This window comes from Mauremys reevesii, linkage group 25 (genome assembly GCF_016161935.1).
Source record: "Mauremys reevesii isolate NIE-2019 linkage group 25, ASM1616193v1, whole genome shotgun sequence".
In the NCBI taxonomy this organism is placed as follows: Eukaryota; Metazoa; Chordata; order Testudines; family Geoemydidae; genus Mauremys; species Mauremys reevesii.
Window position 1 is genome coordinate 18,933,121 of NC_052647.1, and position 11,212 is coordinate 18,944,332.

At 55.0% G+C, this 11,212-nt stretch overlaps 1 protein-coding gene across 4 annotated transcripts in view; it reads right to left on the reverse strand.

Moving 5' to 3' along the window:
• SPRYD3 (SPRY domain containing 3) overlaps window positions 1-7,688 on the reverse strand; it is a 30,824-nt gene extending 23,136 nt beyond the window's left edge. The window contains exons 1-5 of one of the 4 annotated variants that reach the window (XM_039514306.1): window positions 7,383-7,497; window positions 6,046-6,154; window positions 3,030-3,176; window positions 1,782-1,857; window positions 860-984 (exon numbers count right to left, since the gene is read on the reverse strand). In XM_039514306.1, the coding sequence (XP_039370240.1) occupies window positions 860-984; window positions 1,782-1,857; window positions 3,030-3,157 (329 nt within the window). In that variant the 5' untranslated portion in view covers window positions 3,158-3,176; window positions 6,046-6,154; window positions 7,383-7,497. Of the gene's footprint in view, window positions 1-859; window positions 985-1,781; window positions 1,858-3,029; window positions 3,177-6,045; window positions 6,155-6,428; window positions 6,555-7,382; window positions 7,513-7,595 lie in introns of those variants that run through there. The other 3 variants (XM_039514307.1, XM_039514305.1, XM_039514308.1) reach the window with 3 other exon arrangements.
• Between the last annotated feature and the right edge of the window lie 3,524 nt (window positions 7,689-11,212).

Sequence of the window (11,212 nt, forward strand, 5' to 3'; positions counted from 1 at the left end):
TGGCATCCCCACGTACCGATGGGGAACCAACGTGACTTACCCAAGATCACCCCGGAAGTCTGAGAGGCTTGAGCCCAGGTCTCCCAAGCGCCATCCTGGCGCCCTAACCCCTGGCCATCCTTCCTCTCTGGACATGAGGGGATGAGCACAGGAGGGTACAGACCTCACCACAGATGTGGTGCTGCCTCGGAAGGGAAGCAGATGGCACAGCTCAGTGGAGCGCCCAGCAGAGTGCTGATGGCTGCTTCAGCATCTAGGGTTGACAGCACCAGACGTGCCATGGCAGTAGCAGCTCGGCACATTTTGCAGCTTTACACAGTCCTTTTGAGTAGAGATAAGGAACATGCAGCTCCAGCACAAGGTGGGATGTCTACGTGTCGATGGATCTACGTGTCGTTTCTCCACTAAACCTCTGACTGTCAAAAGTCGGGATTGGACAACAGGGGATGGATCACACAATAAACTGCCCTGTTCTGTTCATCCCCATTGAAGCAACTGGCACCGGACACTGTAGACAGGACACTGGGCTGACCGGGCCACTGGTCTGACCCAGTAGGCCCATTCCTTTGTTCTTGTGATTATTGTCACTTCAGAGCTTTTACTGCTGATCAAATTAATTCCTGCATCCGCCCAACCCCCCATTCACCCCACACAAGAGTCACAGCCCCACTGACAGCGCCCAGCACCTAAATCCTCCTGTATAGCAGGCCTCAGCCAAAGCAATCTGTGCCCCCGACTCCTCCCAGCCCTTCTGAACCAGCAGCTCAGGAAATGCCCCAGGAGACGCATGCGCCAATGTGCTCCCCAGCCGGGCCTCGACGCTCCGCTAATCTGGCCAGCAGGGCGGCCCCCAACTCACTTGCCGTCGTCAGCATGGTAGGCCACGGAATCAGGCAGCCACCCCGGCTGATGGTCCAGGCTGTAATACTGCGGCACAAGGCCCACAGCGATGGTCCCCCGCACGCCACTGTCCACAATCGACACCTGCAAGCAGTTACGAGAACAATCGTTTTCCATTCCAACAGCAGCACTTCTGGCCATGAACACGGGCTCGGCTCCTCACCGGCACCTGCTCACGCCAACACAGCGGCTTGGCCGATCAGCTAGGGCACCGCCACGCTGCACAATGACAAGTTGGCCGCACCTCCCGGAACAGGGGTAGCGAGAGGGTTTAGACTCGAGTGAGGGAGAATGGAGAAAAAACCAACAGCAGAGGCCAGGCTCCATCTCCGAGAACACAGCTTGAGTGGTTTGGCTTATCAAAGAGAAGATCGAGAGGTGATTTGATCACAGTCTCCAAGTACCTTCACGGGGAGAAAACACCGGGTACTAAAGGGCTCTATCATCTAGCAGAGAAAGGCAGAGCAAGAACCCACGGCTGGAAGTTAAAGCCAGACACAGGACACCACTTTGTAACAGTGAGGGTCATTAACCGCCAGCATAAATCACCAGTGGAAGTGGTGGGTTCCATCTCTTAAGGACTCAGATCCAGACTGGATGGCTCTCTGGAAGGGCGGCTTTAGTCAGTTACTGGGCTCATTACAGGGGTAACTGGGGGAAATTCCCTGGCTGGTGTTACGCGGGACGCCCCTTCCAGTCTTAGCATCCAAGAATCTCAGTACAGAAATCCCTGGCTGAACATATAGAGCTCCGAGACGCAGCACGCTGGGCTAGCAAGAGAGGACGAGAGATGGTGTCACCAGGAGAGAACGAACGCACACACAGATCTTTAGATCAGCTCCGACCCAGGGAGCTCACCCAGCCCCAGCAGGCGAGATTACCTCAAAGTAGTTGTTGTCTTTGGTCAGTGGGCGGGGGGCGACGTAACAGCCAACCTCCCCGGAGTTCCCATGGTAACTGCAGACAATAAATAAGAGGCCGGGTTACTTAAACATTGTGATCTGGGCTGGGCACTTTAAATGACAAGGGATGGCAGGGTCTGAGTAGTCGACCACGACCATCTGGCAAAGGTGCCCGTCATGCTCACCTGCCAACTGAGCTAGCGAATGGAACAGTCATTACCCAAAACATCGCCATGTGCCCCCAGGGCAGGAGACTAAGGCCTGGAGTTTCAGAAGCGACTGGCAATTTTGGGTGCCCCATTTGAGATGCCTTGGAGGGGGCCAATTCTCAGACAGACCTGAGCACCTGCACTCTGGAAATCAGGCCCCTTGGAGATGTCTCAAGTTAGGCCTGGTACAGTTAGGCCCGAGGGCTCGGAAAGCAGATGGGACAGCTCTGCTTCCTGGCTGCAGTCCCAGGGCATTCCACAAGGCTGCTGGTCCTAAGCAGCAGAAGTCCCTCGTTCCCCACTCCCCTTACTTGTGGGATTTGCAGCTCAGTCCAAATCAGCCGCCTGCCAGGCCTTGGAAACACCACATCTGCAAATAACATTCTGCAGTTCTAGAGCATTTCAAAGCACGTTACATACACTTATGCCTTATGGCGAGGTGGGTCAGTAGCCTTCCCCCACAACCCAATTTACATATGGGGAAACTGAGGCACGGGGGGTGGGAAGGGACTGCCTAAGGCAGATGCCAGGAAAAGAATCTCTCTCCTCTAGGGAAGTCTTGTTGCTTGGGACATTAATTAGTCAGGACAAAGCACAGGAGAATGTACTGTTCGTCACAACCACATCCTAACCAGCAACACTGGATGGAGGAGGGGATGGATACAATGAGCCAATGGGCCTTTTCTAGCTCTAATCTTTGTGAGTCTCAACCCACTGGCATAACCCCAGGATGCATCATTGTTCAGGGAAGATGTTCAGTTTAAAGTGTCCAGCCGACACCATTGGGCGCAACACCCAGTGCAGAAAAAGGATCAGACTGGAGCTCTCAAGCAAGGCCTTCAGAGACCTCATCAATTTCACTTCATTGCTTCATTCCCTAGCTGCAGAGGCAGAGCGAGACGGTCCCCGGACACAGGGGACCCATTCCCCGTGCCAGACGAGAAGGCTGCCGGCCATCCCCTGTTATGGCTGCTCCTTGTTCTGCACCCACTTTCCAGTTTGCCAGCCCTGCCAATACCTCAGCGTGTCCCCGTCGATGAGAATGTGTTTGAATCTCTCCTGATAGCGGACAGCCCGCACCTCTCGAATCTCCCGGATCCTCCTCCTCCAGTTCAGGAACCGGTAGTGCAGGTTCAAGTCATCCATTATGGCTGTGAGAGTCAGCCTATTGAAAGGAAGGGGGTAAGAAGTTAGCTACCTAGCACATACAACAGGTGGCATGAGACCCTGGAGTCCCCCCGCCAAGATACCATCCCTGCTCCTGAAAAGCCAAGACAGCCACAAGGCATTAGCCAGACATCAGAGAAGACTAGAGCCTTGGAAGCCCGGCTCTTCAAATCACTGAAAGGCAGTAACAGCATATACGTCCTCCACTGGTCCTCCTACATCTCACACCTAGCAATCCACTGTGTGAACGGTTACATTACTCTGAGGGATCGGGAGCCAGACAGGCGCTGCTGTTCTCCTACTGCAGGCTGTGATCGAATGCTAGAGCATGCGCAATGCACCTGATAAACCAGTCAGAAAGTCTTGCACCACTCGTGTTAAGTATTATCCCTGTTCTACAGGGGTAAACTGAGGCACAGATAGAGGCAGTGACTTGCTCAAGGATACACAAGCTAGTGCTAATACGCCAGCCAGGGAAAAGCTGTACAGAGACACCAGGAACTGGAAACAGATGCACTCTTCAAAGCTCACAGGGGGTACAGAGGAGGAGGAGAGAGAAAGCAGCACTTGGTTACAACAGAATGCTGGCCTCACCCGCCCAGGCCACACTGTGCCCACACACAGTTATTCCTCCCTGAGCCCTCAAAGAAACCTTGCCTCCTCTAACCCATGCAATCAAACCCAGCTGGACTGATACATCCTGCAACTGTTTCCAGCTCTCTTAGCCCCACCATCCCTCACACAACACTGAGACCTTTCTGACACCCCAGCTCCAAAGATGGCCCCTTGCCACCACCCATTCCCAAAGCTAAGCCCCTGTGCTGGGAGTCACACATTGAGCATCTGGGATTTGGCAGGCCCCACAGGGTAGGAAAGATGCAGGAGACAAGGTCTAACAGGGATTTTGCTCCCAGACCAGAGATGGCGACATAAGCGTCACTGACTGTCTGCTCAGCTAGAACAGCACTAAATTATTATTGTTTATATTCTGTAGCACTTCGGAGGCCCAGTCATGGACCAAGAGCCCACTGCGCTAGGTACCACACAAATGACAATCGCTTGCCCCAAAGAGTTTACCATCTAAGCATAAGGCAAGAGACCACAGATGGATACAGACAGATGGGAGAGCTCCACAACGTTGGTCTAGACAACGGGCAGCGTTTTGTGTAGGCACCACAGCAAAGCAGAGCTTTAAGGAGAATCTTGGAGGAGGACAACGAGGTAGCGTTGTGGATGTTTACAGGGAGCGCCCCCCAAACATGAAGGGCGGGATGGGACAAAGCATGAAGGCACTTGTTTGAAAATGTAACAAGAGGACGAAAGAGGCTGGCATCACGGACTGGTCGGAGGAGCGAGTCAACATCCCGCCAGTGACTGAGATGACAGGTAGGGCAAGAAGAACTTCCAAGACAGCTGGAAGAGCTGCAATCCCAGCTCAGAAGCAGAGACCGTCAGGGTGAACCTGCACAGCCTCCCCAAAAGGGGGTGGTTTCTGACCAATCCCTAAACACAATAGAAGCTCACAGGGACTCGGACCCACCATAAATCCCTTTAGGAGTTTTAGCAAAGGATGTGACCTGTGTGTTGGGGAAAGGGAGAAGGGTTATTGCCTTTGAGGTTTCAAGTATAACGAGTTCATTCACTAAAGACAGCAAAATTAGTGCGATCAGATCACCAGTAAGACAAGCCTGGTATTTATTCAAGGCCACTGGCATTAGTGCAACCCAAAAGCAGGGCTGGAAAAACCCACACTCCTGGGATGAGTAGGGAGCTTCCAGAGGCTAGAAGGAGCGGAGCTGAAGGGTAACCATTTATTTCTATAGCGATCCAAGCTTCCTGTTCTTTAAAAAAAAGGAAGGTACATTTCCAGCTCTTACAGTTGGGCAGACAACCATCCAAATGTGACCAGAGCCCTGGGCAGCACAATGCTGCCTAAGGCTATGTCTACACTACAGAGCCTATGCCGGCACAACGGCATCAGCATAGCAGCATACACCACCAGAAGGAGAAGTTCTATTGGCATCACCTCCCCAAACGACATTAGCTATGCTGGTACAAGTCTGAAGTGTAGACCAGGCCTCAGTTTGCAGACAGACACAGCCCCAGTGCCTCGGCTGCTGCTCAGATCTTCCCCAAGAAGCCACGAAACTGATCAGCCTCATGTCAGTTTCATTCTGCCTGTTGGGAAAAATCACTAGCAACAGTAGTTACTGGAGTTTTTTTCACTGCGGAGTAGCCTGGAAGAGGGGCAGAGAAGGAAATAGCCTCCATGCACAAAGCACAAGTCTCGGCAGTAGGGTAAAGTGTCTTGTTTCCTGAAGTCAGAAGAAAGCCAAATGGGGCACAGGTGGTGTCAGATTAGTGGTGTCTGACTTTACAGACCCTATCTGCTCCATTCACCTCAGGTTTGATCAAGCAACACCTACACCTTTAATGAGCACAGCACAACTGAAAAAAGGGCCGTTTACAGTCATTCAGGCTAGTTTTCAAACCATGTCAGTGGTTTCAGGAGCCTCAACTGGAGTGCAGCACCTCGGTCCCGATTTTTAGGGATTTTCAGCATTCACATCTGCAATCAAAGTCACCAGGATCTGGGGCTGTTCAACACCTCTGAAAATCAGGACCAAGATGCAGGCAACCCAAACAAATTAAGGTCCCCCAAATCACTGACCCACTTTGGGAAAGTTGGCCTTTGAACCTAAGCTGTTCCCACCCAAACCACAGACTTTGCTCTGGTCTGGAAAGCACCCAGCAGGTTCCTGGTGCTATATGAAGAATTATTAATATTGTCAATATACTAGCTCTGATGGCCAATGCTACAGGGATGGGAGTTTTAGAATCGAGGACAGATAAAATAGGTTACTAACCTATTTTATGGGGATCTGGCCTCTTCCAGATGCTTGGGAGTGACAGGGCCCATGAGAGCATGAGCAGCAGTGAAGAAAATGCAGACGAACAGCGATAACCAAGGGACTCCTGATGCCAAAAAGCCATCATGAGAAGCACCCCCGACAAAGTGAAGCAAAGCCCCCATTCCCTCAACACTTGCCTAGTCCTAGGACAGGACCTCAGACTCTCTTAGCACCCAACCACCTCTCCTCCCATGATCTCTGGGTCCCCACCTGCCACCACACACACACACTGCCTAGGGGACCCAGGTAGATACCCAAGTAGAGCATCCATGGCTACCACCAGCACCTCATCCATTTCCCTCCTACAACGAGGCACCCGCTGCCATCTGCCCACTCACCTTCCATAACAGGACACTTAGCTATCCCAGGGCACCAGTTCAGGAAGCACCTGCCACACTCACCTCCCCTCAGCCAGGGGAACATGGGCATCCTTCCTCCTCTCCCTGGAACACCCTTCGTACCCTAGGCAATTCCTCTCCCCTTCACTGCCTAAACCACCGCAGGCATCGCCTTACATGCCACTGGGCACCCCCCGCCCTTTAACTTACCCAGACCCCAGGGCACTCATCCCCCCTTTCACTGACCCACCCTGGACACCTACTTCCTCCCCACAACTGGGCAGTCTCTCCCCTCACCCACCCGGGGGATCTCCTCCCCCTCGACTACTCTAGGCCCAGGGCATCCCCCTTCCCCTATCCTCCTGCATCCCAGCTGCCCTGGGCATCTCCCCCTTCTCTCACGCCAGGTATCCCTCCCACAACCCACCCTGGGCTTAGAGCATCCCCCTTCCCCAGTCCTTACCCTCCCCCTCCTCCCCAGGATATCCCCTCCACAGGCATCCCCTTCTCCCTCCCTCACCCCCGATAACCCCTCCCCCAGGGGATCCCTTCCCACTGTCCTTCTCCTTCCCTGCTCTGGGTATCTCCGCCCCCACAACCCACCCTGGGCTTACAACATCCCTTCCCCCGTCCTTCTCCTTACCTGCCCTGGGTATCCCCACCCCCCAGGACTCCGCCCTTCCCAGGTATCCCTCCGCTTCCACCCACCCAGGGCATCCCTTCCCCCGTCCTTCTCCTTACCTGCCCTGGGTATCTCCGCCCCCACAACCCACCCTGGGCTTACAGCATCCCTTCCCCTTGTCCTTGTCCTCCACCCCACCTGCGCTGAGTATCCCCCACCCCCCAGAACCCCCCCTTCCCAGGTATCCCTCCGCCTCCACCCACCCAGGGCATCTCCCCCTCCCCCTGGGCACCCCCCTTCCCGGGTACCTCACCCCCCAGGCGCCCCCTTACCCAGCCAGGCCCGTCCTCTCCCTCCATGGACCCCTCCCCACTCTGCTCTCCCGACCGGCTCCGGCTCTGCCGCCGCCGCCCGCCTCAGGTCACATCCGGATGTGTCCCACCCCACCCCCGCGCCGGCTCTCTCCTCTCTTCTTCTTCCCGCCCCCCCGACAGCCGGTCCGACCAATCCCCGAGCGATCCGCTTTGACGGGCAGTGATCCGTACCAATCGGAGACTGGGACGGGAGAGAGCAGGGCGGGCTCTAGGTCATGTGAGCGGGAGGCCCGGCCGGGGGCTGGTCATGTGACACGCAGGCGGCTCCGGAGGATGCGCTGCTGGTGATGACGCCCCGCGCTCGGGCGCGCGATTATGACGTAGAAAGCGGGGTGGGGCTAAACGCAGTCCCTGGGCTGCAGGCAGCCTGGGGGAGGGGGACCTTGGACTCCATAGACTGGGGGAACCTGAGCCCGGGAATGGGGGACCCCTGGGCACTGGATTTGGGGGGCCCTAGGCTGGGGGGACCTAGGGGGGTCCCTGGATGCTAAAATGGGGGTGGGCAACTAAGGTGCTTTAATGGGGGACCCCTGGGCATTAGACTGGTGGGCCTTATAATTGGGGAGCCCAGGGCACTAGACTGGGGAACCCCTGGGGACTAGAATGGGGGGCCACCTAGAGCCCCTTATTGGGGACTTCCACAGGGGGCTATGAAAGGTTCCAGCTCAGGGCCCTTTAAAGGGCCCCCCTCCTCAGGGCCCTAGAATGGGGGAGGTGCCACCTAAGGCCCGTACAATAGCGGGACCCACCCAAGTCTTATAAGGGGATGATACCCCAGGGTTTTATTATGGGGGATCCCCAGGGCATTGTAAGTGAAGGGGACCACTGAGCCTTATAAAGGGGGGCATCCCCATGGCCCTAGAATGGTGGGTGGCTGGAAAGGCTGTGTAAGGGAAGGGGTCCTCCAGGACACTATAGCCCCCCTCCCCAGGGCCTAGGCCTGTCATACTGTTTAGGTGCTGGTTGATACAGGGGGAGGAGGTGCCACGCATCAACCTGCCAGTAGGAGTCCGCTCCTAGCCCCCTCCCGATTCTAACCAGTTGCCCCTGGACTTCACTTGTGGGCCCATCCACCCACCCAGTCTCACATATCAACCTCTGGCTAGTAGGCTGGCTTGTCTAGCTCAATAGCTCTCAAACTTTTTTACTGGTGACCCGTTTCACACAATAAGCCTCTGAGTGTGACCCCCCCCTTACAAATTAAAAACACTTATCAATATATTTAACAACATTATAAATGCTGGAGGCAAAGCAGGGTTTGGGGTGGAGGCTGACAGCTCATGACCCCCCATGTAATAACCTGGTGACCCCCAGTTCAAGAACTCCTAGCCGCTAGCTCATCAACATCATACGTTTTCCAAGCCCTGGTTACTATTAGTTTGCATGAGGAGATACACAAAATTGCAAGTGATGGTATTCACACATTATTCTTCCACTCAAAGTTTGGCTCTGGTGTTGGAAGGGTGGGCTAGTGGGTAGAGCCTTGACCTAGAACTCAGAAAACCTACGTTCTATTCCCAGTTAGTCACAAACTCCCCTCGCTAACCTTGGGCAAGTCACTTAATCCACTTTAAATTAAGCATGAGCTTTGTGAGCTGCAGCTCACCTAACACGGCTGCTACTCTTAATCCACTTTGTGTCCTAGTTCCCCATCTGTAAAATGGGACTAATGCCTGAGAGCTGTGAGGGTGAATTCCATCAGTGAGTTGGGGAGGGCTCAACTCATACAGTGAGGAGGGCCCTAGAAGGAACTGCAGGTCCTTAGCAGCTTGGCAGGCAGGTGAAAAGCCTGCCACTGCCTGGGCTGTACTTGTGAGACTTCAGGCCCTGAGCTGAGCTCCTGCATTGAAATCGCTATGGCCCCTGCTGGTGGGTAGTTCACCTCTCTGCACTGCAGGTATCTCTGGGATGCTCCTTGTTGTGTGGCAGCTCAGAGCTCCTGGCCTCTTGAAGACTCAGACGCCTTCCAGGTTTCTAAGCAAGCAGGATATTTCCCTTGCTTTCCTACCCCATTGCCTATGATCTGTTTTGTGAGCCTGGGGAACGTGCCCAAGTAACCCCACCTGGGCTCCTAGCAGCTTGATGCATTGCTAGCAGGCTCTAGGCTATGGGCTCTGTGACCAACCCGCTTCCTTCTCCCTGCCCTCCTCCCCTAGCCGAGCCAGGACAAAGGAGAACTAGCAGGTTCAGGCCCCGCTCTCTTCTGCTTTGCCTCCTTGATGCCCAATTCAGAGGGCTTTAGAGTGGCCAGACTTTACATGAGCCTGAGCCAGCCTAAAAAGGACTTGATCGTTTTACTCCTTGTGTCCCAGCCCAGGCGGGGCCAACTCTTCCCCTTGCACCTCCAGAGCTCCCCTGCCCCACCCCAGAAGGGGCTATCTCTGCCCCTCTCAGCCCCAGAGCCCCTCTACTCCACCCAGGTGGGACAATCTCTGCCCTGCTCAACCCCAGAACCCTCTCACCCTGCCTTGTGAGGGGTGGTCTCTGCCCCTCTCACGCCCACAGCCCCCCATCCCACCCTGAATAGGGCCATCTCTGCCCCTCTAACCCCAAATCCCCCCTGCCTCATGCTGGGAGGGGTCATCTTGGTTCCCCCACCCCCATAGCAGAGCTCCCTCTGCCCCACCCTGGGAGGGAGCTGCCTCTATTCGTCATCCTAGACATGTCTGCATTTGAACTCCACCTTCTTCTGTTTTACACCATGGGCCAAATTCTTTCCTGGAGTAACTCCCACCCCGCCGGGCTGGGCCTGAGGCCCCTCTCTCCTCTGATCCATGGCTCTTGGCTCCGCGCATGTTCCCTTCCCCCGTTAGCTCAAGCATTGCTTGGCTGACGTCCAGCCTAGCCCTCCAGTGAGCAGTGCCCATCCAGTCACTGGCTCTGCCGCAGGATGAAGGGAACGGTGTCCAGATTGCTGGAGCGGACTCATGTCCTTCAGAGCACTGCGGTGAGTCCTCTGGGCTGAGGAGCAGCTGGGGCACCCGAGCGAAAAACCCTCTGCATTGGCAAGAGCAGGCGGGTCACCTGATGGCCTGCAATAGCTACTGGCGAGGATGATGTAAAACCAGGGCCTCTGATACACACACACACACACCCCACAGCGCTGCTCTGAGCCAGGACCACCTCATTGCTAGGCAGCATGGGGGGGGGGATCTGGCTAGCAAGGGAAATGCAAATTCCCTGCACCCCAGCTAGGAGAATCGCTGCTTTTCTGTGGGTTGCATCACCCGTTACTAAATTATCGCCCCCAGTCTAGGGCTCTGTGGTTGTTGCTTCCTCACACACAGAAGGCATCCAGAGATTCCCAGCATTAGCAGGGACAGAACTCGGATACACCCCTCCAACAGCCCAGCCCTTGGAGTTAAAGGAGAATCTCCATCGGCAGCAGAGGGCCTATGACACACAGTGGAGTAGCTCTGATTCCCATCCAACAGGGGGCAGTGGTGCACAGCCACCCAGTGAGTGGAGGCAAAATGACTTGCTGAATGACTTCCTGAATCCTGTGGAAGAGCTGGCAATAAAACCCAGGAATCCCAGCTCCCACTTTGTTGTTCTAACCCCTCAAACACACAGCCAAGAACAAAGCCTGAGGGTTCTGGTGCCAGTTCCCCTAACCCCTGGATCACATCCCTCCCCCTCGGGTCCTATCCAAGGGGTCGTGTGAAGCTAAATCCATTAAAGAGTAGGAAGCACTCAGATATATGGTAATCAGGTGCTGTAAGTGCCAAAGACAGACAGTCGGACCTTCAGCATAGCACACACCATGTAAATCACCCGCCAATTCCTCC